Source organism: Myotis daubentonii, chromosome 19, assembly GCF_963259705.1.
Source record: "Myotis daubentonii chromosome 19, mMyoDau2.1, whole genome shotgun sequence".
NCBI lineage: Eukaryota > Metazoa > Chordata > Mammalia > Chiroptera > Vespertilionidae > Myotis > Myotis daubentonii.
Window position 1 is genome coordinate 23,501,041 of NC_081858.1, and position 26,970 is coordinate 23,528,010.

The window sequence follows — 26,970 nt, forward strand, 5'->3', positions numbered from 1 at the left end:
TCATTCATTAAGCTGAAATGGCTGCTCTGGGATGTAAACAATTATATTTTTTAAAAAAAGCAAAACCGTGGAGTGGCTGATGCTAAAAGGCGGCACTCTCTGGCAGCCCCATGCCTCTGGAACAAGGGCAGCGACCGGGTTTCAGGTTGGCCAAGCCACTCACTCACAGGCTGGCCTTACGAAGTCCTCTCCCATCTTCTCGGCCTCTGTTTCCCACAGAGCAGCTAACATTTATCCAGTGCTGATTGCTAGGCACTAAGTTCTTGGCCATCTCAACAACCCCTTGGGGAAGGTACAGTTATCCCGTTTTACAGATCAGGAAACTGATGGTCAGAGAGGAGAAAGGACATTCCCAACGCGGGTGACCTAGATGCGCTCTGGGGTCTCTTTCAGCCTTGATCAACAGGGACTCCATTAACCTGTGGCTGGTGGAGAGAGAGCAGTGGCTCAGTGAAAACTCTAGTGTGAATGTCTGGACTCATCGTTCAGAGACAGAGCATAACAGCACTGCTAATGGTGATGGTAGTGGTGATGGTGATGGTAGTGGTGATGGTGATGGTAGTGGTGATGATGGTAGTGGTGGTGGTGATGGTGATGATGGTGATGGTAGTGGTGATGGTGATGGTGGTGGTGATGATGGATATGGTGATGGTGATGATGATGGGGATGGTGGTGGATATGGTGATTGTGGTGATGATCATAATGATGGTGATGGGGTTTGATCCTGGCTTCTGCCCTGCTAGCTTTGTGGCCTCAGGCAAGTCATTCACAGACTTGTTACTGGTCCCACCCCCAAGTCTTTGCTCCTACAGTCTCCTCTTGAGTGACGAGTGAAGGTGACCCCATTTGGCTGAGGTCTCCATGATGACTTTCCTCCTCTACGTGGATCCCCTCCTTGGGGACACTCCCAGGCAGCTTCACACCCAATGTCTCATTTTTATCTTGAAAATGACCCTTTGGGAGAGGAGCCACCCCATTTTACAGAGACAAAAACTGAGGCACAGAGAGGTGAGATCAAATTAGTTCAGAAGACCCCCTAACCAGGCTCCCCTCTTGTAAATTTGCAGTGCACATTGGCACACTCAAAGCTCTGAGAAGTCCTGCAGGAATGCAGCCCGTTTTGCTGCGTTTAATCGGATGCTGCCCTAACTGATTTGTTCAGCAAGCCGACTTCTTCCAGAACACCTGCTCATGGTCCCCAGAGCCCTGGGAGTGGTCTCTGTGTTGTCTCACCAGCTGCCAGGTTGTGGGCAGTGATTCCTGTTTGTTTATGAGCAGCTGAGCAGCAGTTGATAGATGCTTGTTGACCAGGCCTTACAGGGAGCACTGACTGTGCCAGGGGTCCTCAAACTTTTTAAACAGGGGGCCAGTTCACTGTTCCTCAGACCGTTGGAGGGCCAGACTATAGTTTTTTTTTTAAAAAACTATGAACAAATTCCTATGCACACTGCACATATCTTATTTTGAAGTAAAAAAACAAAACGGGAACAAATACAATATTTGTATTTGCATGTGGTCCGCCGGCCGTAGTTTGAGGACCCCTGGTGCAGATGAACAAAGACCCTGGGGCAGATGGCAGCTTTCTCCCAGGCGTGGCAGGTGGAACAATAGGCCCCGATTTGTGGGGCAGCATGGCATCTGGGGGCAGTGGGAACAGGAAGAAGTCCTAAGAAGCAGGAAGAGACTTGAAGTTCTGGCCTCTGAGAGGGTTACATTTTCCAATAGGAATTTGCTGGATGTCCCTGGGCAGAAATCTGAATGGGATCAGAATTTAACGGGCAGGTCCTTTGCTAAGTGATCTCATTGAGGCCTCTCAGGACTCCATGGGGGTAGATGCCCATTTTACAGAAGAAGAAACTGAGGTTCAAAGTGGAGACAGGTGGGATTTGAACCCTGGAAGTCCGTCTCTGGAGCGTTGCCTTTTCTTGTAGCATCTACAGCCTTTTAGGCTTATCTCTTCCCTGCAGGTGGCCCCTCCTTCCGGGGCTCTGAATTGTAAGCCTCGGTGTGAGGCCATGCGAACCGATGGACCAGCATTATAAATAAGTCACCTAATGTTCAGTAAGTCAGCACCAGCACGGCTATTGTTGGAAAGAGAAATAACTTGGTTATTAATACATACAGGAGGCCACAGTAATTGATAGCAATTGAACTCATGGCGCACAGGGGACAACAGTCATGTTATTTTTTCCCCTCTCTCTCTGTCTCTCTTTGTGTCGAGCATAAAGGGAAAGAGAAACACAGCCTGCCTTTGCAGGTGGATCTGAGCAGCTCAGAAAATGAAGTGCCGTTTCTTTCCCTGGCTCCTTTCTTTTCTCTTTTTCCCATTTCTCCTTTGTTCACTTTCTCTGGGGACCTAGAATCGAGTTGTAGCTCAGTTATTCAGATGCCGTGAGACTTAGCGCTGGGCTGTATCCGTTTCTGTGACTCAGTGGCCTCTACTGTAGAATCAGGCTTAACACTCAGCCCGCAGACCTTGCAAGGCCGTTGGGAGATCAGCCAAGGTCACATCACCATCCTCCCCCGCAGCGTAGACGCGCTCAGGTGTGCCTCCCCCACCTCCTCCACCAGTGGCATGGCGGGATGCACGGATCATTAGCCACTAAGAATAATAGAACTGTTATTTGCTAATCATTTTATGAAACAGATTCATATGAAACAGATTCAAGGGTGGGCAGCCCTATCACATATGCATCGTATTTACATAAACACAGCCAGACCGGCAAAGGGAAAGTGAGGCCAGGGGCTGCAGACACGTATTTCTGCATCGGTCACGGCCCCTGAAGGCAAGCTGCCCGTTGGGACAGCAGCTGGCTGTGTTGGGATTGTGGATGCACACTGTATGTCATGGGCAGCTTAGGAGATTTTCAAGGGCAACTTTAAGGGCACTTGGTTTTTCATCTATGACTTTGGGTCAGTGCCCCCTTACGAGAGGAGGCCCCTCCGCATGATGCCATGCTTAGGGTCTTGCGTGCTGGAGCCAGGAGGCCCGAGTTCAAGTCCTGCCTCTGCTGCTTACCAGCTTCATGACCCTGGAAAGTCACCCTGACCTCACAGGGCTGCAGGGAGGATTTGGTGAGGCCGTGGGTGCTCAGGGCTCAGCTCAGTGCCTGGCCTGGGGGAGCTGCTTGGCTGACGTTAGGATATTAAGGTCGCCTTTGTAATCCTGTCGGGCATTTCTGATTCTTTTTCTTCGGTGGGTGAGACAGAGAAGGGGTGACGCGTGGGGCACCAGGGCGCCTTCCTACCGGCCAGCATCGCATGCTCTATGTCAGTGAGGGCGAACCTTTTGAGCTCGGCGTGTCAGCATTTTGAAAAACCCTAACTTAACTCTGGTGCCGTGTCACATATAGAAATTTTTTATATTTGCAACCATAGTAAAACAAAGACATATTTTTGATATTTATTTTATATATTTAAATGCCATTTAACAAAAATCAACCAAAAAAATGAGTTCGCGTGTCACCTCTGACACGCGTGTCACAGGTTCGCCGTCACTGTTCTTTGTGATGCTCGCTGAAGAAGAGGGAGAGGATCCCGAGATCGCGTGGGTGGAAGCCCACCGCGTGTGAGCTGACAGAGGGACCCGCGGCTGGATGTAGTGCAGGACCCAGCCTTCGGGGAGGTGGGAGCAGACGGTGCATTTTCTTGGTCAAGTTCCCTGTGCGCCTCCTGGATTTCAGCAGTGAGATGCTGTTCTTTGTATTTGGAAATATGCCCCTTAAATTAGGCAGGATTTAGAGTCCTGCTGCATCCATTCCCTGCTCCTCCTTTCAGATGGAAGGTCACTGCAGGTGGGGTGTGAGGGACTGTTTTAGAGAGTGACGGGGGGGGGGGGCGCAGGAGAGGGATAGGACATCGCCTGCCTCGACAGTTACCACCTCTTTAATTTGCTGTCAACCCCCCCCCCCCCCCAGCCCAGGAAGAAGAAAGTCTCTTTCAGGGCTAATAGCCTTTAATGCCTCTCTTTCTTCTCAACAGAGAGAGCAGCCCTCTGGCTCCAGGTAACGGTGTCTAATGAGATTCTAATGATATTTTTGTGCTCGTGTTGTATTCAGTTCTACTTTCTGTCTGTGACAACTGATAATGGTGTTGGTTTGCAGAGTGCTCCCCCCCTGCCCCCCGCATGCGGAGGGCAAGGAGAGACAAAAGGAAGAGGCAGACCCCTCCTGATTGGTAGGTCGCTGGATTAATAGGGGACCTGCCTGTGAGGTGTGCCTTGGGCGGCCACACCTGCCAGAATCTTAAACGTTTCTATAGAGGCCTAAGGAGTTTAGTGCATATTCAGTCCAGATGTTGTCATCAACACCGCACTCTCTCCAGGCTGGGGCCTTGGAGCAGCTCCCAGTGTGGGAATGGCGGGCAGAAGGTACATTCTAAGGACGGGAGGGGGAGGAGCCTCCGATTGCCCAGGTCCTGGGTCAACTGGTGGTCGCGTTCTGTCAATGACCTCCTCCAACAAATGGGTTCTCAAGTACGTGCTGTACCATTTCCTGTTGCAGCGTGTTTAAGTGAAAAGGATAAGTGCGTCCATTGAAAAGAAAGCCCTCTCTAGAATCACAAGGATATAGAGCATTCGCTGCAGGTGGTATTGGAGGGCTGACTTGGGGGAAGTAGTTTTTCCACCTGGTATTGGTCTGATTTGGGGTGACTTTCCGGGGTCAGTTTTCTCATGTATAAAATGGGAATAATAATACTGCCTCCTGGGACCCTTGTGAAGATTTGATGACGATGACAATGATGAGTAACTACGACTAACACGTATTGAGCCTTTTCCACATGTCATACCAGGAATTCTTACCCAGAACTTTCTGGCTCCAAAGCCATGAGCTGAATACAGATGACATGTCAAATAAAATGGGGTGAAGGAGTGGTAACCATTACCCTCACCACCATCGTCCTCACCTTCTTTATCATTTTTGAAAGTGGCGGGACTTTTTGATTAGCCATGTTACCTCTCTGAATATCTGTTTCATCATCAATAAAATGGGAATAATCTGTAAAACGGAAGCAGCAGTAGCAGGCAATAGGAGGACCTCAGTGAAAAGCAGTGGCAACATGTGGCCCCAAGTGATGGGCCAGGGCTCCTCCTCTTCGCGTGGCGTCAAAGTCCTGGATAAAGTCTTTTTCCAGATTTCCAATTTAGCTTTAAACCAGGCGGATTCTTCGAGGTGTCTGCTTGAAGAATTGGGCCCCATGATCTCTTTCTGATGGATCGTGAAATCTCTGTGGGCGGCTGTGTTTCTTATTTCAAAGATGGAAACACATTTTGGGGAAGATAAGCTATGGGAGAAAATTATTTAAGGATGGTACTGTCACTTGTTTTAATAATTCATTTTTTTTACGTGGATTATAAAATTAGTGTACAGCCGGTATAGGAAACTTGGAAAACACAGAATCCCCCACTCAGCTGCAATTGTGAACATTCGGATGTTTCTTCTTCTTCTTTTTTGCAGCAACTTAGAGTGATTTACACAGTTCACATCATACCATGGGTTGGTTTTCCAGTTTGCTTTCCCCTTAACAGTTGACTTGCTCCTGTCATACAACATCTTTGTTGCTGATCTTAAATGTCCTTATAATCATCCATAGAGTGGCTCCCATTGCTTCTTCAGCCTCATCTGGTGACTCCCCTCCTCTCTTTACATCGCAGCCACCTGGCCTTCTTGGCATTTTTCTTACACACCATGCTGGTTTCTGCCTCAGGGCCTTCGCACTGCCTCCTCCTCCTACCTCTAGAGCTCTTCCTGGTTCCTTGTGTGGCCAGCACCTCTCACCTTTCATAACCCAGTTCATATCATGGCCTCCGTAGAAGCCCTTTCTGACCACCATAGATCCTTAGCAACTTTCTCAGTTTCTCTTCATCTCATCACCCTGTTTTATTTTAGCAAAGAGAAAAAATATAACTATAATTTATCCCCTGAAATTATCTTATCTATTTACTTGTTTATTGTTTCATCCCCTCGTAGACTGTAAGCTTGTCTGTCTTGCTCATCATTGACTTCCCAGTGCCTAACACAGTGCCTGTCACATAGTAGGAACTGAGTAAAAATGTGTTGAATAAATGGATGGCGAGATGGTTGGGTTGTGGCTGAGTGGGTAGTTAAATGGATAGGTACGTGGATGGCAGGAAGTGGTGGATGGGTAGATGGATAGGTAAGTGAATATGTGGGTAGAAAAATCATACTTTTACTCACCATTCCCCAATTCCATGTTTAGAGTGTCCCCTATGATATTTCTAATTGCCTACAAAGAGTGAAGGATGCAAGTGTCAAGGAAGTAGGATAAACATGTCTCTTGGGAAATCTGATCCCTGCCCAGGGCTCATCTGCTAGGGGCCCAGGTCTGGGCCGGTGTTCAGGCTTCTGCTAAGGATAGGTGGCTGGAGGGTGGGAGGTACGAGAGTCTCCGGTTCTCTTGGACGCCCGCCCACCCACCCCATGCCCAGGACTCACCGCCATACTTCTGTTTGTCCCCCTCGCAGTGGGCCGGAAGCAGTTTATGAGGTTTGAGTGGGCAAACCACGCCGCTGAGGCCCTGGGCTGTGAGTATGAGGAGCTGAACACGGCCACCTTCAAGCACCACCTGCGACAGATAATCGAGCAAGTGACGTCTGGACCAAGCCGCCGGGGCCTCGAGGACGAGGAGACCAGCTCAGGTAGGAAGGCCTGCCTCTCTGGGTGGGCAGGGTCCCCGCTGGGCCAGCTCCTGGGGACATACTAGCATTCCTTCACCTGTTCACCAAGGATGTAACGAGGGTCTACACATGCAGGCTTTCCAGGTGCACACAAATTTACAGCACACACTCATAGAAACATGCGTTTTTCTCACACAATCACAAACATGTTCAAGACACATACCACCTACTTGTACACAGACATACACACCACGAAAATGTGCACACCACACACACGCACACACGTGTGCGCGCACACACACGGTGAGACATGTGCACACACTGTTTTGTGAGGCTGAGTCAAACTCTCAGGCTGAGGTCTCCAGGGTAGATGTTAAGCAGGCAGGGGACTGGCAGGTTTAGGAGAGATGCTGGGAGGCTGTGGGTTGCCTAGCAACGGCCCAGGTTGGGGGTGAAGTTAAAGGAGGGATGGGAAATGCTTTGGGTCTGCAGCGGGCTGCCTGGAATGTACAAGCAGGAGTGTTTCTCCAGGCACCGGTGCATACAGATTGGGAACTTGTGTTTCCAATTCTGTGGGTGGAACAGAAATCTAAAGGGTCGGGATCTGTGATCTGACACCCTCCGCTCTCCACCCCAACTCCTCACCCCCTCACCCCACTTCGTTCAATGCACTTTAACCAAGGCTGGCTATTTCTGTGGGACCAATGAGTGTGTGTGTCTGTGTCTGTGTGTGTGTGTGTGTGTTTAAACAAAATTGAGACTACAAGTATCTTAATAGTTTTGTAAGCTTTTTTATTCTTCATAACCTAGGAGGTAGGCACTTTTTCATCTCATTCAGTATTCTTCTCTACCCATTTTAAGCATTCTTTTGTATGGATGGACTACAAATTAATCCCTTTGCTATTGTTGGTTATTTAAGTTGTTTTGAAAAAGTGATTTTTGCCAATTTGATCAACAATCAGGAGAACATCTATACCCAGAAATCCTCGTTTCTCTGAATATTTCATTAGAATAAGAGCCTCCAAGTGACACTATTAAGTCCAAGTATATGAACATTTTATGGCGTCTGATATAAAATTGCCAAATTTCCCTCCCGAAAGAGAGAACAACAAGCGTTCTCAGAGTTCCTACTATGTGTCAGGCACTGGGGGTTTGGGAGCCAGCAAACCAGAGACCGTCCCATCCTCGGGTCACTCCCAGCCCGGGGGTCAGGGGCCACACAGGTGGATAACATAAGCACACCTGAGGACATGCTGTGTCAGTGCTGGGGAAGCAGCGTAGATCTGTCTGGTTCATTTCACTGAGCGTAACGCCCTCGAAGTTCCGCCATGCTGTAGCAAATGGCATGTTTGAATAATGTACGTCATGATCCCACTTACATCAGAAATCTGAAAACGCCAGAGCCGTAGAGGCGGAGAGTAGAATGGTGGTGACCAAAGGCTGGGGTGGGGAGAGTGAGAGATATTGACCAGAGGGTACGCAGTTTCCCTTATGCAGGATGAATACATCCTGGAGAGTAGAGGACCGAGTAGAGGGGTGAGATGATAGGAGGTGAGTATGTCAACTTTACAGCATAGTACCTATAGTTAGCAATGCTGTGTTATGTAATGAACATTTTTTTGTAGGGTAAGTCTTAATGTTAACTGTTTTTATCACGTACACACACACACACACACACACACACACAGAGAGGGGGAGGAAGCTTTTAGAGGTGATGGCTATGGTGATGTATACTTATTATCAAACTCACCAGGGTGTATATAATAGGAAGGCAGAACCTTTTGTATGTCAATAATACCTCTCTAAATTAATTTTAAAAAGATGCAAGGTAGAGCTAGGAATTGGCCTAATGGGGTGTTGATCAAGGCAGGCTTCCCTGAGGAGGTGACCTTGGGCTGAGCCCTGAGGAATGAGCAGGATCCTGGAGATCCTGATAAGACACTTGGTCCTAAGAACATGGGTATGCGACATCCGTGGGGAGATGGAGGTGGGGGTGGTGTGTGAGGGAAGGGGGTTCTCTAAGGCCAGTGGTGATCCTGACCCTTTCCTCTTTCCAATTCCAGGGCTCAAGATGACGGGTGTGGAGTGTGTGGAGGGGATGGCCTCGGGCCTGTACCAAGAGCTTTTTGCTGCCGTGGTCTCACTCATCAACAGGTAACTGCAGCCATTCCTTGGCACAAAGCCAGCCTCTTTGCAGGTACACAACGAGCCCAAGCACGGACAGATAAGCAGAGTAGGGGATTTGGGGGCTGGAGAGTGGATTTTCTTAGTCACACAGTGTCAGGTTGAAATGCCACCTTGGCCACCCACTGGCTGTGTGATGTTGGCAAATCAGTGCGCCTCTCTGATCTCCCCTTCTGCAAATGCAAAAGAGCTCTATCCCCAGGGTCATTGTGAGGATTCAGAGAAATAAGGAAATTAAGTAACTCTTCCTAATCAAGATCCTAAACACCAACAATAAAAGCTAATGATTCCGGGGCACCTACTAAGGGCCAGGGCCTGCATTAATTGTTTAATCCAACTTCTCTGTATCATTTGATATTCACATCAGCCCATTGTACAGATGAGATGACTGTATTCCCCCTCGTACCTTCAGCTTTCTTCGAATAACCCACCAGAGTGCCCCTATCCATTTATTTTTCTAAAATTTCCTGCTGGGAAGGGGGAAGCTCCAGGGGAGAATTTCCAAGTGGGCCAGGATGTGTGCCTGCAAGGCTGCAGGCGTCATAGCCTCTGTTTCCTATTGCGATGAGCCAGCTCAGAGCCCGCCCTTGGAAATCTTTAAGCAGTTCCGGTGGTGCGGGCCCAGAACCCAGGCAAGTGCCTCCCTCTTCTGTGAAAGGAGGTGTAATTGGGCTTCTGACATCCTGTTAAGGGGGTGAGGCTGGTACGTAGCAACAGTGAAGCTGGGGTCCTCCATTGTCACCAGGACACAGAATCCACTCCCTCTCCCGCTCCTGGAATAATTACCACTTGAGACCAGTATAGAAGCCAAGGGGGTTGTGCTCACTTAGAGCAAGGAGCACTGGGGGCGGAAAATGAACTGCCGACCAAGGAAGCTGCCTCAGCCAATGGAGGGCAGTTGCTTCATGGTTTGTTCTGAGGCCACATCTATTAAGTGGTGAGTTGGTGGTAATAGTACCCACAGCCATCATTTATCAGCCCCTGGCAGGCATCTCACTCTCCAGTGTTAACTGACAGTCCTCATGCATCACTATGCAGTGATGGCCCATCTTACAGATGGAACATCTCGGCAGGTAACGGGGAGGAGCTGAGGTTCAAAGTAAGGGCCCTTCAAAGTGGAGCTGGTCGTGCTGATGATAAGAGCAGACGCAGTAGTGTTCACCAGGCACTTCCCTGCAGCTGGCCTTGTGTTCACAGCTCTCACCTCCAAGCCTCCGACAGCTCTCTGAGTTCAGCTCCACCTTCTCTCTTCCATGGCTGGCTCAGAGAGGTTGGGCAACTTTCTCAAGACACACAGCCCCTCATTTGCAGAGCGAGGGTTGGAGCCCACAAGGGACCATCTCCCACGTCCCTTAGCTCCTGCATTTTGATGTAAATAATCCCTCCTGTCCATTGTGATAGATTGGTCAAGAGGATCCACGGCGGTGATGGCTTGAAGGAACTTTATAAACAGAGGCACTGAACAAAATTCTTTTTCTATTGCAATGTGTTACTAAGAAAGAAAAGGAGGCTCTAGTCCTAACTTATAGCAATTTTCCAGGGGACCTGAAGCAAGTCCTTCCTCCACTCTGGGCCTGGTGGGGAGGACATTCCCTGAAGGCCTGAGGTATCCGCGGGAGGCACTTGCCAAACATGAACTCCTTTGATTCTTACCACAGTCCTTGGGATCATCCTACCATCATTTCAACAGTTGGGGAAATGCATGCTCAGAGAGGTTAAGTAACTTACTCCAGGTCACACAGCCTGTAAGTGGTGAGCCTGGCTTTGAAAGTAGAGCCGTTGGATCTGCAAAACCACGCAGCACACTGCCTCAGTTTCTCCATCTCTGTGATGGCATTGGCGGCTTGGATCACTGGGGCTCTCAGATGCCATGTCATCTTGGGACCTTTCCCCTCTCTCCCCAGATCTTTCTCCTCCCATCACCTCTCCATGGCCTCCATCATGGTGGTAGACTCTCCGGGCTTTCAAAACCCCCGGCACCAGGGCAAGGACCGGGCCGCCACCTTCGAGGAGCTGTGCCACAACTACACCCACGAGCGCTTGCAGCTGCTTTTCTACCAGCGGACCTTCGCCTCCACGCTGGAGCGCTACCGGGAGGTATGGCAGGCGGAGGGGGCCTTCACCAGGGTGCAGCGGACGGTGTGAGGCCTGGTCCTCCGTAGCCTTTGACTGCATCCTGTTTGGCTCATCGCTGAACAAAAAGCCCTAACTCCAGGCCTGGCTCCCAGGCTTCTGCCACGCCCCCTTCTCCCTTGCTCCCAGCCTCCACCCATGGCCCCCTGTCCCTTCAGTCCAGAGACACCAAGGAACGTGGGGTTCCCCAGGCCTTGTTCCCACAGCTGCCCCTTCTTTGAGCTGAACGTTCCTCTTTGCCACCTCACCGAAGCTAAATCCTCCCCTGACGTTGAGCTTGCATCTTCCCCGATGTGGAAAGCCTTTTGCCGTGTTGCTGGGTGAAAGTGGGTGTGCTCTTCGGATCCTAGTGTGGCAACATCCTCGAGTGGCAGATGCCAGTCCCCTTCTAGGAGGCACCTAGAGAGACTCCGGGTGTGAACCGGGAAATGCGTGCAGGCTTGTTCCTGCCAGCCCTTTTCTCACTAGAAAACAAAGTTTATATTGAGATACAACAGCGACACGAGAAAAGCACATAAGTCAGAAGTGAGCTGCTCAGTGGATTGCTCCAAACGAACATCCTCATGCACCTACCGCCCGGGGGGCAGTGGAGCATTGCCAGCACCTGGAGGTCTGCTTCCTCCTTCCTCCCTGAAGGAGACCCCTTTACTCCAGCAAGTGCTAAGAGCAAAATATTAGAAATGCCTGTATATATTTTTTTCAATAGGTAATGGGTTTCTCAAATTACCGCCATTTCTTTTGTTGGAGCCCACAGAGCAAGAAACAAAAGCATCAACATGGATAAATCTCAAAGAAAAGACATTGATGAGACCTGGGGTCTGAACTCTGTCATTCATGGGCTGTGTGGCCTTAGGAAAGTCACTCACCCTCCCTGATCCTCGATTTTTTTCACATGTAAAATAGAAATAATACTTTTGTATCAGTTACCATTTGCCATGGTGACTCGGCCTAATAAATTCCCTGAAAATACATGGCTTTAAAAATAACCTTTCTTTATTGCTTACAAGTCTCTGGGTTGCCTGAGCAGCTCTTCTGGTCTTGGGGGTGAGGAAAGTCCTCACTTCTCTTGCCTCTTCCAGCAGTTTTCTATCCCGTTCATTCAGCTCATGGATGGAACTGACCTTGAATTTCTGTGACTTTCCAGGAAGGCCTGCCCGTGCAGTTTGACCACCCGGAGCCATCCCCGGGGACCACGGTGGCCATTGTGGATCAGCATCCCTCCCAGGTAACATGGGGCCCAGCAAACCAGGGCTCTCGGACACCGCGAGGCCTTTCAGTGGAAATACTTAGAGATTTGAGCTACGAGTTGTGAATGCTCTCTGCACCTGGCAGGGTGCTTGGCACCTAGTAGGTGTCCTGCAGGTGGAATTTCTCCTGGCATTTGATAGCACGGACTACTCTTTCCCTCCTTCCTGTATCCATTCAGGCAGGGTGGGCTCCCAGGCTTCTCCTGGCTCACAGTGGGCTGCACCGTCCCCTCAAAGCCCCCTTGTTTGTGAGCCCTGCCAGCCATTCACCTGCTTATACAGCTTGTTGGCACCTCTCTGGCTGGTTCCACCTCCCTGTCATGTTCCCAGGAAGGGGCAGTCCTGGAGGAACGACCACGGCAGTGAGGAGAGAAGGGCCATGGTGTCCCCAGATGCCGGGGCGGTGCCTGGGAACAGCTGCCTTCCGAGGATGCGCTGGCTGTCGCTTTTGACCCCAACAGAGAAGGGCAAGGTGAAGGGACAGGAGGCCTGGGGCCCAGTTCTGGTTCTGCCCATGTCTCTCCATGTGGCCCGGACATGTCCCTTGTCTAGGCCTCTGACGAGTGTGGGTCAGTGTTTCCGAGTTAGGGAAGCCCGCTGTCCTGATGTGCCGGGGACCCTGCTGGCTTTAGCACTGAAATCCTCACGTCCTGGGAGGCCCCACAGTCCCTGTCCCTGTCACCAGGGCCACCATACATACCACATTTCCTCCGTAACCACTCAGCGTGGTTATTGGTTATGTCAGCTCATCACGGGCCCTCGGATAAGCCCCTCAATGCCCCCGGCCTCTGTTTCCCACGTGCAGAATTATAAGCATTGCCCGGATGGTCTCAGGCTCGGGGCTAGATTTAAAATTCCGTGTCTGTGCTATTGAACCAGGTTCACCATCTCCTCGGAAACATAGTTTGGGCACTTCTCCTCCCGCCTCAGGATTTTAGTTTTAAAAAATCTAAAGACTTCTAGGAGGAAGCGATGAGGATGGATTAAATCCTTTCATGTTGGGCTGTGCACACATACATATAGCCACATGTGCATCTAGAAATGTGTCATTTACACGGCGCTTTCCTGTGTGAAATCCTCACACAGCCTTCTGCGGAAGGTACCGCCAGCCTCCACTTTACATTAGAGGAAACGAGGCTCAGAGAGGTGCAGCGAGTTGCTCAAAGTCACACAGGAAATGAGGATAGAGGTGGGTTGTTAGTGTTATGGTTTTGGGATGAGTGGTAATGAATGGAAGCATGGGTCCGGGCCATATGTTTGAGTAACGATGCCTGGGGTTCAGCTCCCCTGACTCCTGAAGGGGGAAGAGAAGCCAGGACTGGCATCTGTTGGGGATCAGGCTCCTCAGTGTATCATGGGTCTCACGCCAGGTCCGCCTACCACCTGGAGGAGGTGCTGCGGATGCCAAGGGCCTTTTCTGGGTCCTGGACGAGGAGGTCCGGGTGGAGGGCTCCAGTGACAGCGCGGTGCTCGAGCGTCTCTGTGCAGCCTTCGAGAAGAAAGGAGCTGGCGCAGAAGGTAAAGGAGTGAGGCTGTAAGGGAGCTGGAATCAGTCCTTGTCAGCAGCAGAAAAAGCCCTGATAAGGCCTGCACAGGGCAGGGTCTGAGTGTGCCTGTGTATGCTTTCATTCATTCATGTGCTCATTTATTTGTGTATCCAGCGAATGTATTGAGCAGCTATTGTGTGCTGGATACTGTGCTATATTGTGGTGAACTGGCCTCGTGCGGCTCATAATTCCTCTTGAGGTCACCAAGGGAATGAGGGTTGGCTGAGAAGATGGTCAAGGACTCAGCCCTAGGACATTCCAGTGTCAAGGGGCCAGGGATAAGGTGAGCGATCAGCAAAGGAGACTGAGGAAGAGTGGCTAGGAAGGCAGGAGGGAAGCCAGGAGAATGTGAACGGACCAAATCAAAGCTACTAAGAGGTCAAGTGAGGAGTGGCTGAGGGCTGGCCACTGGCTAGGCCACATAGAGGCCATTGGCTACTGAGACAAGAATAATTTCAGTGACATGTTTGGGGTACATGTCTGATGGGAGTGGTTTGTGAGAAATTGGGGAAAGGGTTGGAGAAAGAAATAAGGCAGCGCTCAGAGCCGCCATCCTCTGGGTTCAGGCTGCGGGAGCCTCTACCCCAAGGGGACCAGCCGAGGCCCCTGTCCAGACATTTATGCAGCATTCTCGCTCTCACATCAGGGCATGATTTTTTTTGTTTTGGTAATCCTCACCGGAGGATATTTTTCCATTGCTTCTTCAGAGAGAGTGGAAGAAGGGAGGTGAGTGGAAGAGAAGAGGAGAGAGAGAGAGAGAGAGAGAGAGAGAGAGAGAGAGAGAGAGAGAGAGAGAGAAACATCAGTGTGAGAGACACATTGACTGGTTGCCTCCTGCACACACCCCAACCTGGTATGGGGTGCAAACATGCCCTTGACCAGGAATCGAACCCACAACCCATATATGTGTGAGGGCTGATGCTCTAACCATTTAGCAACACCATCCAGGGCCAGGACAAGATTTTTAAGCAGCATCGATGGCTCCAGCACTCTGAGAAATGTATTTCTGTTGTTTAGGCCACCCAGTGTTGGTACTTCGTTATGGCAGCCACAGGAAAGTAATACAGTTCATGCATGTGTTATTAAGAGTAATCTATTTGTCTTTATAGCAACACAGCCACGAAATACAATTACATATAATTACACAATTTATAAAATATCTAAATATATATGGTATGTGTGTGTGTATATATATATATATATATATATATATATATATATATATATTTACATATATGCCCTGACCGGGAATCGAACTGTCACCTCCTGGTTCATAGGTGGATGCTCCACAACTCAACCACACGGGCCGGGAAGGCATGGGGCTTTTGGGGTGTGGGGGTGGAGGAGGAGCCACACCCAGATGCAGAACAGCCAGGAGGCCGAGCTGTTCAGAGCTCCCCAGGCTTCCTTCCACAGAGACCTGGGTTGGATCCCGCTCCATGACTTCACTGTAATGTGTGTGGCTTCTGGGAAGTCGCCTCCCAGGGGACTGGAGTGAGGGCAGATGAGCTCATGTGGGCCAAGAAGCGTTGTACATCCTTCCCCTGCAGCTCGCTGCCCAGAAAGCCCCGCCGCAGAGCCCTCCCCGACGCTGCCTGAGCTGTCCCCTCCCAGCCACGCTGTCCCATCACAGCTCCCTGGTCACTTCCCTCAGGGCCTTTTCCAGGACTGTGGATGCTGTTATCTGTGTACTTGCTCCTCAGGCCCTCGGACATCCTGGGAGCCCCCAGGGTGCACGACGCGGGTACGTCTGTTCTCTGCTGACTCCCTGGTGCCTGCACCAAGGCAGGGCCCCCGAAGACTCTGCCATTTGCCCTTCCCCTCTCCTCTCTCGCTCTGTTCCAATCACACTGCTCTCTCAGCTGCCCCTTCAACATCCCCACCTCAGGGTCCTGTGCCGGCTGTCTCTTCTGCTGGGAACGCTCTTCCGTCACACATCAGTATGCATCTCTCCCTCACCTGCGGGTCGTAGGGACCTGCCTGACCACCTTGTGTAAAATAATAACTCCCACCCGCCTGCGCCCGTCTCCCTTCCCCTCTGGTCCATGGCAACCATCACCTGGGGCATCAGGCAGCACTGGGCTGGTCGCCTCTGTAGTCACAGCACCCAGAGCGCTGGCACGGTGAGGAGGACAGTGACTCCTGGTACCGGATAGATGAAGGTGCGGAAACCCACCGGTCCTGAAGCAGATGAAACGATTCCTCAGGTGGAATGCTTTCTGCATCTTGACTTTTGGACAAAAGAGACAGAAAGTAGGGCCAGAAGCAGAAAGTGTCCTGTAGGGCGTGGCTGGGACAGGAGGGGGTTTGCCTAATCTGTGGGCCCTCTTCTTTTCCCGTGAGGCCCCAGACGCCCATCCCAGATGCCCCAGCAGGATGCCCTCCTTCCCAGGGGAGAGACTGTTACTCCTTTATCTCGGACTGACTGAGAGACAGTGACTCAGACATTTTGTTTTAAAAAAACAACAGTCTTTGCCTCTAGGGCTTTCCGATTGGCTGAGTGAGCGAGAGCTGTCAATCAAGCAGGACCCCGGGGTCTGGCTAACCTGCCTCGCTGTCTGCTATTTCTCGCCGCAGGTGTGTTTGCAGGGGGCTGGGCAACCCTCATGGCTCAGAGATTTAAGTGGCACAGCCGCTGGCATGCAGTCATGAGTAGTGGAGTCGGGATTTGAACTCAGGTCTTCTCCAACTTCAAGCCCATTTGTTTCTCCCACTCAGACCCTCCCAATGAAGTGTCTGCCAGCATCTCCCAAGAGTAGGTTGTGCCTGTGCCTTTATTTGGATGATGGTATTCAAGATACAAATATTTTCAACATTTTAAATAATTATGTATTTATTTTCGTGACTATTAAAAAATAAATATCGTTTGCCCTCCAAACCTGCAACATAATGTTCCTTTATAAATGGGTTTATCTGTAAAAATGCAAGTCGAGTTAAGGAAAACATTAATAACAGCCCAGGTGATTCATGGGCCTGGTAAAAAAATCATGCAGGTTGTATGCACTAATGATGCTTGGGATATTCTAGATTCAGGACTATAAGGAGGAATAAAATCCATGTGGGAAATAATGCGATAAATGCACAGAGCAGGGGAAATGTGGGTCCCCAGAACGGTCAGCTCTAGCTGCCTAGAGACAAATTAAAATGCAACGAGTGTGTTCTTGGTGACGCCAAGTGACCGCAGTGTCCCCCCTGGGCCCCCGCACTCATGCGCTGTCTGCTTTCAGGGACCTCTGCCCTTCGACCCTGTGAGCAGCCCCTCCAGTGTGAGATCGCCCACCAGCGGGGACAGGACCCCGTGCGCTATGACCTCACGGGCTGGCTCCACAGGGCCAAGCCCAACCTCTCAGCCCTGGACGCCCCCCAGGTCCTGCAGCACTCGAAAAGGTGAGTCCGGCCAGGGCCAGGGCCAGCTCAGGGCCACTGGAGGTGCTGCAGCTCATCCCCCCCCCCCCGGCCACCCCCCCACACGCCACCCCCCTGCAGGGCTGTGCAGTCACAACAACCCAGCGGGTGAGGGCTGCTCCTGGACGTCTCTAACGACAGGGCCGTAATTCAAACCGGAGCAGTGCAATGTCTCCCCAGGGCCAGAGAGCCCAGCCGAGGAGAAGAGCCGGCCTCCGGGCAGGTGGAACAAATGTCCAAGGCTGTGACTTCTTATTTCGGCTCTTTGCCTTTCATTAAGTATCTGAGAGATGATGTGACTGGAACAGCTTTTATAGACATCCTAGAACGAGGGGGTTGTAAAACCGAAGTGATAATGTTTTGTAGCATTAAAAAAAAACCTCACTGCATTCCCTGGCTGCTATTTTCAAAGTGCGGGCCGAGGGCTGGCAGCAATCGCCGCCTTTGGTTCAGAGAGTTACTGGAAGTGCGTGCATGCGTGTGTGTGTGTGTGTGTGTGTGTGTGTGCTTTCTCCACGATAAAATCAGGGTTTGTTGGACAAGACCACAAGATTTCGTAGATGTTGCACAGCTTTGAAGTCAGGCAGATACTCAAATTCTGCTTTTGCCCTTTTTCAAGCTGCATGACCTGGGCCTCAGTTTCATAATCTGAGAAGTGGGTGTGATGCCAAGCTGCCATGTCTGATGGAAGGTTTTAATGACATGACTGATGGCTTATTAGGTAGCCTGGCTCCTAGCAGGCCCTCAACCCACGTCTCACCGTGGCCATGGAAATTCCCTTCCTGCTCCAGGATCCTGTGGCTCAGGCTGGGTGAGGAGTGTGGGGTTCGGAAAGGGTGAGGCAGACCTCTGTGGGCCAGATGGCCTGGTGAGCAAGGAACCTTCTGGAGGAAGGAACAGCGTGTGCGAAGTCGTGCTCATGGGAGTGAAAGAGCGGGCAGGTTGGGAGTAAATCCCATTGGGAGGTCTTGTGCGCTCGAGAGCCAAGCATTGGTGATTTCTGAGAGCAAACAGTGCTTTTCCTCCGCGTGTCGATCTGCAGCCAAGAGCGCCAGATGCGCCAGGACAGCTTGCTTGGCATTCTGATTCCCGGGCGCCACCCAGTCTCTCTGGGGAGGGCCCCGGGACGTGCTTAGCTGACAAGCTTCTCAGGAGGTTCTTGGACACTCACGTTTTGGTCAGGCACTTCTGCCTTATATATCAGAAGCTGAGGCCCAGAGAGGACACGTGACTCACAGAATAAACTGAAGGCCAAAGGTGAAGTCTCCCAACCTCACAGATGGGACAGTCCCTGTATAGGGACCGGGACTAAGGGTATGGCTTCCTCTCCCTATACCAAGGGGTAGTGCTTACATGCCCCAGGGCCCTGCCCTCTCCTCTCGGGGCTCCTGCTTCCAGGCCCCCCCAGTCCCTCCCTAGCTTTTTATTTCAATGCAAGTGTCTTCAAGCCATTGTTGGTCTTTGTGCTCGGTCAGGCATTTAACCACTTTAAGCATCTTTGGGCATTTGAGACTTATTTACTCAACAGTTTGCACAGTGGAGTCAGGCATGGAGGGCAATGGATAACAGGGCTGGGCATGTCCTGGGCGTGCAGGGAACGGTAGGAGGTGCCCAGCCTTCTTAATCCTCGTCTGCCACTGAAGTAGGCGGGCCAGCTCAGGCTTTCCAGAGCGGAGCCTCCAGGGGCCCTGGCCCTGACCCACCAATCTCAGAACCTGGACCTCGCAGGAGCGCCCAGGGAAGGCACTACCCGCCCCTCGGATCAGGCCGGACTTTTCATTGACTGGTCCACATACTGACTGCTCAGCCTGCGAGTCCTTCATTGTTGTGTGAAACAGAGAGTAACTACCTACTCTGTGCTGGGCCTGTTCTGGGCTCCCAGAGATGCTTCTGCCCTCCGAGAAGGTGCAGGCTTAGGATCCCCGCAGGCATGGAAGCAGCAGGGATACCCAGCAAAGGAGAGAGGCTCTAACGGAGGAGAGGGGCCCGAGGAAGGAGCTGGCATTGGTCATGAGACAAAGGCTCACCTGGCCGAGGACAGTGACCAGCAGGTGTGATTCACGGGGAGGGTTCAGGAAGCAGGTCAGCAGGAAGCAAAGTGGACCCATCTCCCCTGAGAGCCCTAAAGGCCCTCTCTCCCCCTTGGACCTGCCAGGGAGGAGCTGAGGAGCCTGTTCCAGGCCCGGGCCAAGCTGCCGCCCGTGTGCCGCGCGGTGGCCGGCCTGGAGGGCACCTCCCAGCAGGCCCTGCAGAGGAGCTGCGCCGTGAGGAGGACCTTCGCCAGCAGCTTTGCCGCGGTGAAGAGGCGAGCCCCCTGCTCCCAGATCAAGCTGCAGATGGTGAGTGGGTGCCCTGTCCCCACGGCCATGCGTCCCTCCCCTCCTCCAGGTCGGGTCACCTACCTGTAGCACCTCTAACCTCCCAGTGAGGCTGGAGGGCAGGCATCGCCCTGAATGCCACAGAGGAGGACACTGCCACTCAGGGCGGCAAGGAAACTAGGCCACAGTCACACTCCTGGGGGGTGATGGTCCCAGTCTGAGGTCAAAGCCTCGGCTACTTGGTGTTGACTTGAGTGGCTTCAGGCAGTTTGCAGGAGCCACTCTGTCCTTCTGACCATGCCAGGCCCGCCTGCCTTCCTCCCTACCCAGGGCCCACATGTTCACCACCAGGCTCTCCCTGGGAGAAGCAGCAGGCTGCAGCACGGGCTGTAACTGTTACCTAGAAACGTTCATTCAGTAGCAAATGAGGAAATTTGATTGGTCAGTCGTTATGCTGAGTCCAGAGGGTGGGGGCACGGGAAGGGTAAGTTTTGAAAAAAACTTCATAGCATCTTATACTGGAAAAGCCCACAGATCAGGCCCTGGGTTCTAGTCTACCTCTTCGGCTGGGCCACTCCCTTGCCCTCTCCGTGCCTCAGTTTCTCCATCTGTTACAACAAGGGCTATTCTGAAGGCCCCCTGGTCTTCATGAGCACGAAGCAGGCCATAGGTAGGAGGTCCTTGGTGTCGGACAGAGGGCCCCAGGAGATGCTCAGGCGAGGATGAGTGTTTGCTGGGGGATGTCCTGACCCCTGTCTGTCTCACCCTGGACAGCTGGCCCTGACCCCTCTCCTCCGGTTCTAGGATGCGTTGTCCAGTATGATCCGAAGGTCTCAGTTACACTTCATCCACTGCCTGGTGCCGAGCCTCACGGTGGAGAGCAGGGGAGGGCAGGGTGCTCCGACCCCGCCGCAGCCTGATGGGGACAAGCCCGGAGCAGGCGGGCCCCTGCCCTTGGACATCCCCGCACTGAGGGTCCAGCTTTCAGGCTCCTACATCCTGGAGGCGCTGCGTCTGCACAGGGCAGGTAAGAGCCAATGGGGAGTGAGTACCTTGTCTCTGACGCCTGGGACATGCCCACCGACCAGGGGCACCCCAGGGACAAGAGCATCAATGATGTGCCAGGAGCTCTCTGACTCTTCCCAGGAGCCCTGTGAGGGGGGAGGCTGTGAGCACACCCATTTTACAGATGAGGAAACGGAAGCTCAGGGAGGTCAAAAGACATGCTCAGGGTCACACAGCTGGGACATGGCAGAGCCTGGATTTGGATCTAGGTCTCTTTAAATCCTAAGCCCTTTTTATTTCTTGAAATAGTTGTGTGCTCCTGGAAGGCTAGGGCTGTGTCTTACTCATCTTCCTTCCAACAACAAACATGTTAGGAGCTTCTACTTTGGGATCGAGAGTCGAGTTCCCCCAATGAGGGGTGCTTTGGTTAAGATGCTCAGCCTGGTTTGGGAGATCAGTGTGGAAACCGGTGATGATAATGCAATGTGGCAAGGGCACGTGTCACACGGGGATGCAGGCGGTACGTGGATGCCTGGAGGAGGAAGCTCTGGGCTCTCATTGGCGAGACTGGGGAGACCTCCTAGAGGAGGGAGCATCTTAGTTGGGTCTAGAAACGAAATGAGCAGCTCACCCTGGGGCCCGGGGTGTCGGGGAGGGGAGAGGGAACCTTGGGCAGAGGGATCCGCATATGCAAAGGCAGGGAGGCACTGCCCAGCCTGGGATTTCAGGAAAGGGGGTTCAAAACTAAGGAGGGACTTGTGAGGGGGGCAGGTCCAGCGGGGAAGGCTGTGAACTGGTCTCTGGAAGTTGGGTTCTCCCAGGTCCAGCTGAGGCAGTGATGGGTGGTGGGGGGTAAGAGGGTGTAGTCAGAGGAGTGAAGTCTTCCAGGCCTGTGTTTTAGAAAGTGGGCACGCACCCAAAATTCCCACCACCGGCTCATCTCAGGAGCTGAGTCTGATCTGAATCCTTCCCTTTCTTTTCTGCCTCTCAGACCCCAGAGGCCAGCACATGAGGCCCCTCTCTGCCCTTTAGGAATGCCTTAGGCACAGGAAGTCTCTCTGCAGAAGGTGGGGTAGCTGGGGCTGGTGGGGAGCCCAGGTGGACCCCCGTTTGTTTAATGTCTCTGTGGTCACTGACACCCCAGCTTGTGGCCGCTGCCCCCACCTGTTCCCAGTGTGTTAATAATGGCACCCTGGGCCCAAGGCATTTGATGGAGAAGCTGGGAGCAGCAGGAAGCAGAGATGAGGCCCTCACTCCCCTGAGCGTCTCATTGATTCTCCCTCCAGCCTGCACAATCGGGCGGAGGGAGACAGATAATGTCTCGGGAGGAGCGAGAGGAGATGGTCACAGCCACAGCGGCGACCGATCGATTCTGCCTGGCTGGCTGGCAGAGAGCGCTGGGCCTCTGCAGGCGCCCTGGACTGCCCGTTAGAGCCCCTGTGTGCACACTCGGGTCAGCGGTCCCCTTCCCCAGGCCGCATGTCCTCACTGCAGTGTCTGTCCTCTGCGTTCTCAGCATCGCCCAACTCCGTCAGGATGAGTTTTCCAACCAAGTGGAGGGCGGATGCCTTGTGGTAGACATTTCCATTGTCTGCCTCCCAGACCTGGTTCATTTCCCATTTTTTCTTTCTGCTCTAAATTGCTTCTGTCTTTCTCACACCATACAGGAAATATTTACATGCATCTCTAGCTACATACGTATATAAAATATTTATGGTTTTGAATTCATGCACGTATAACATGTACATACATCTACAGATGCACACATAGGCCTGCTGTTTGTTCAGTACCTATGATGCGCCAGACACTGTCGTCACACATAGTAACAAGCATCAGTCTCACAGAGTACAGCGGCTGGCGTATAGAAAATGCTCATTAAACATTACGTGTCTTACGTCCTGGTGGGCACAGTTCAGACTCTGGAGGGCGTGGGCCTGGGCTTGACTGTGACTGACACCGGCAGGTCCCGAGATGTGCCTCCTGTGTCTTTCACCTGTAATAGTTCGGATCTCAGCTGTGGAGGGTCTGAGGAGTGAATAGGTAATAACACTTAGACCGATGTGGGAAGGCACTCGATGCATGTTAGCCTCTGTTACTGTAATCATCACCAGATTTAATCATAGGGGCCTGGGAAAATAGATGTGATTCTCATCTGACAGGTGAGGAAATTGACGCTCAGAGAGATGGGGCCATTTGTCTCCAGTCAAAGGGCTAATGAGGGCAGAAATGGGATGTGAACCCAGATCATCTGACCCAAAGGGCAGGCTTGAAACCTCCCAGTTTCCCCCCACCCCATCTCTCTTCAGTCAGCATCCTTTGAACCTGACTGGAGACTCTCTTCCTCCTCCTCCTCCTCCTCCTCCAGGAAGTCTCCTGGCATTTGCCACCTGCAGGCACTGTCACTCTTCCTCATGGTTTATGCATTTGGCTTACTGTGGAGCAAAGTCTCAAAAGTAGTGACATTTCATCAGACTTCCTCCCATCAGGCTACTTGAGAGTGGTTTTGTTTGTTTGTTTTAGTGGTGTTTTTTTGTTTGTTTTTAGTTTTTAGGCCACTAAGATTCTACCATGTCCCTGATATCCAAACCTTAAGGTTTGGGGTTAGAGTTCAAGTTCCTTTGGGATCCAGTCCCTGCTCACCTTTGACCCATCATTGTCTACTCTCCACTGGATCAGTTATTGTCATTGTTTGGATTTGAACCCCAGCTGGGAGAGTTACCATCCGTGTGGCTTTGTGCAAGTGACTTAATTCTCTGGGCCTCAGTTTCCACATGTGTAAAACAGATACAGTAATGCAGGCCCAGAGTGTCTGTCACACAGGGGAGTTGCTATCTTTGTGTCTTGCACACGGAGGTGCTCAGTAAATGCTGGCTGTTGCTGACTATGGAACAACATTCGGTTTCCCTGCTCCACCTCTCTCTGCCTAGACGTCCCTTCCACACCAAATCCTCTGACAAACTCTTATGGCTCCTCCAAAGTCCGGCTCTCATGCCACCTTCCTGGGAGCCTCCAGAGCCCCTCCCGTGTCCACGCAGAGGGGTGCGTGCAGCTGTGTGCATCCTACATGTTAGATTCACAGGAACTCTTAGGTGCTATCCCATTCAGCATTCCTTCGTGGCTGATAATAGGTATTAGACAAAAAAAGGAAAAAGATTTTCCATGGTTGAGCAGGTTTGGAAAAACCTCCGGGTGAAGCAAAGCTAACCTGGCATCTTCCATGCAGAGGTTCTCCGAGCCTCTTGACAGCGATGCTGACTCACATCGGGACGTCCCAAGAGGCGGATGCGAGCCCAGCTTTTTCAAACTTGCAGTGGAGCGTTTTATAGGGTTTGTGTTCTGCAGAGACATTCAGAAAATGCGGACTGAACCCGATCTCTGAAGTTAGCAAATGGGGAAACTGAGGCCCCCTAATGAGTCCGCATAGCACATTAGGAGCAGGGCCCTGGGCTGGGTTTCTCACCTAGATACCGGTTCTTCTCCTGCCCGCTCCCCGCTCCCCCAGGTTATGCTGACCACATGGGGCTCACGCAGTTCCGCCGGCGATTCCAAGTGCTGGACCCCCTGCTCACGAAGAAGCTCATGTTGGCCACTGAGGGAGTCGATGAGAGGAAGGTATGTGGAGATGGGTGCCGGGGTGGTGGAGGCCCTGGGTGCTTCTGTTCCGTAGGGGAAGAGAAGGGGCCATCTCGACCAACTGGGATCTGAGAGCCGAGCCTTGGAGGCAAAGATGAGGGTGGTGTGAGGTGTGGCCCAGACCCCTAGACTGCACCCCCCACCATGCCCCTTAGGACACTACCCATCCCAGTGATTCAGAATCACTTTCGAAACCCTGTGTGAGGAAATACAGGCAAAGAATTAGCCAGGAGGAGAGCATGTCCCAACTGCAAGGGCCCCCAGCAAGATGAAAAGCCATCTTTCCCGAGGGAGTTCTCTCACACCAGCACCCTGAGATGGTCTATGAAAAGGGGGCTGTGTTTGCATGGCCACTGTCAGCTTGCTGTTCCGATCCTGGCTCAACTGTTACTCTCCATCACATCACCTTGTTTTAATGTTTGTACAGCATTTCTCCTTATTCAAAGTTAATAGGTCCCCCTGTGTGTTTTCTGGCTCATAGCAAGCGTCCCATCAATTCTCTGTTGAACGAAGGAATGAGTGAATGAATACACATACCTGACCCCCTATTTCTGCCCCTGTGTCTCCTTTCTTCAATGCTACTGTGAACTCCTAGGGCTGGAACCTCAGCTTCACCCCCAGTGCCACACCCCCAATAATTTTCTATTGAGAGTGGCCACCAGCTGATTGATGACCACAGAGCTCTTTAGAATTTGCAAAATCCCATCGCATCCTTGCAACAGCCCTGCAGTATAGGAGCGAGATGGCCCTTTTACAAATGAAGAGACGAATTGACTCCCCTGGGGCTACACAGCCAGGCATTCGTGGGTTTTGTCCTTGAACCCAAGTTTCTTGGTTCCAGTGAGGCCAGTGGAGACAGCATGGGCTCCAGAATCACAAGACCTGCACTTGAGTCTCAGCTGGGGCTGTGTGAGCATAAGCAAGTTCCTTCCTGTTTCTGCCTCAGTTTTCTTCACCTGTAAATGGGGTACAGCAACAATGCCTACCTCAGTGGGAGTTTGAGGACTATATGGACTCGAATAGTTGAAGTGCTTGACACAGCCTGCTGCGTGCTAAGGCCTCGATTTGTATGAGCTCCTATTATCAGCATCATCAGCATCTTTCAAGGCCAGAGAGATGGCAACCAAGCCACACGGACTGTATTTTTACAGCCATATTGAACCTTCACCTCCAGGTGGATGTGCCCACGTGCACTTGGGATCATCAGTCAGTGAGTCACTGGGCTGGAAGAGTAAATACTCACAATCGTTAGGTCCTCTCCTGGCTCTCCTCAGCAGGCGGGCCCAGGGCACAGGCCACCTCCTGGAGACAGGGCAGTGCCTTCCATGTGGCCTTTCCAACTCACCGTGGGGAGGGGACACCAGTCCCAGCTCATGCAGTGCAGGGCTGTTCCCTCCCTGGGCAGCTGCCCATTTTGGAAGCCACTAACCACTGTGTATCCGTCTTCATTTGGGGTTCTCTGTCCTAGGTCCCCCCAACTTGATCTCTGTTCAGGGCATTTGGAATGGAGCCATTGAAAGGTCTTGGGCTCCTCTGCAGTTGAAAACAGCACGGATGTGCGGTGTGGGGAGTCTTGTGCACTGGCAGTGGGTGTAGCATATGGAAGAGTTTCTATTCCGAACGACTCAGCAGTTCCCTGTCGTAGCCAAACCGAAACCACCTCCACGCACACGCTGGAGGCCTGGGAAAATGGAAAATTACAAGTGGAATGGACTTGGTGCGAAGTTTTTGCCTCTTCTTATTCTTTTTTCATTTGCTCACAAATCTCATTTGCGGCAGCATCAAATTTTTGGTAGCAACGAAAGGAAACAGCATCCTGCCTCTTATGAGGAAGCTGATAAATATTCATTTCCCAGGCAACGTGATAGGCCATGAATTATGCATGAACATGTGCTCGGGTGGGCAAACTGTCAGCCTGTGTGTGTAAAGCAGTGAAGACCTCAGGATTGGAGAAGACAAGTTTGACAGCTAGAAAAGGTCAATATTGTCGTCGGGCACTAGAGGGAAGCAGAGGGAATGCGCTGTCGGGTATACAGTGGGCCTTGGTGAGGTCCCCTGTGTGCCTGATGTGGGCGCCTAACCATTGGTGTTTCACACCAAGACTCTTTCCCAGTGAAGTGCTCTCATGTGGTGGTTACCCACTGCTTGCCTTGTGTTCCTGAAACAAAGCACGTGCCTTTTACCACACGCGCACAGTCTCACCACAGTGTTTCTGGCACAGAGTGAAAAGGTTACAGATCCTTGACCTGAAACCATCCTCAAAAGATAAATAGGGATTATCCCCACTTCACAGCAGAGGCAGCTGAGGCCATCACCACCCAGCCAGGCGGTGGCATCTCATTGTGGTTTCAGTTTGCATTTCCCTGGCGATCAGTGGTGTTGAACATTTTTCACGCTGGAATGGGAGCTCTCTGAGGACCAGCAGCGTCTGGTGAAGTTCTCTACAGGATGTGCCGTTCCTGATGTTAATTTAAAAGTTATCATAAACTTGGTTCAACTTTAGCCAAGTACCTACTTTGCAGCAGGCCCTGGACTAGGTGCCGCAGATACAGGGATGAACAGAACACAGCCTCACTGGGGGAGAAATACTTAAGCCATTTCCACAGAGGGGTGGCTTTAGGATGCCCCAGGGAGCACCCCTAAAACTTTAGCTGTTTTCAGTAGGGGCGAGAGTGGGGCACCAGGGAGGACACCTCTGAGCAGGCGATGATTGAGTGGAGCCTGGCGGGGTAATGTGGAGGCGTCAGGAGTGCACACATTGGGCACTGCTTGTGCAAAGACCCGAAGCCGTGATGTCGCATGGCTAGCTTAGTGTAGCTTCGGCATAAATGAGGCCAAGTGTCAAGAAAAGGGGCTGACGA

At 51.8% G+C, this 26,970-nt stretch overlaps 1 protein-coding gene across 2 annotated transcripts in view; it reads left to right on the plus strand.

Annotated features, from left to right (window-relative positions):
• Nucleotides 1–26,970, plus strand: part of MYO18B (myosin XVIIIB) — a 174,024-nt gene that overhangs the window by 37,407 nt on the left and 109,647 nt on the right. For both annotated transcript variants that reach the window (XM_059675770.1, XM_059675771.1), the window contains exons 13-21: nt 6,485–6,658; nt 8,701–8,791; nt 10,726–10,918; nt 12,099–12,179; nt 13,572–13,719; nt 16,976–17,135; nt 19,309–19,492; nt 20,276–20,498; nt 23,979–24,088. In XM_059675770.1, coding sequence (XP_059531753.1) covers nt 6,485–6,658; nt 8,701–8,791; nt 10,726–10,918; nt 12,099–12,179; nt 13,572–13,719; nt 16,976–17,135; nt 19,309–19,492; nt 20,276–20,498; nt 23,979–24,088 — 1,364 coding nt within the window. The remainder of the gene's footprint in view (nt 1–6,484; nt 6,659–8,700; nt 8,792–10,725; nt 10,919–12,098; nt 12,180–13,571; nt 13,720–16,975; nt 17,136–19,308; nt 19,493–20,275; nt 20,499–23,978; nt 24,089–26,970) is intronic.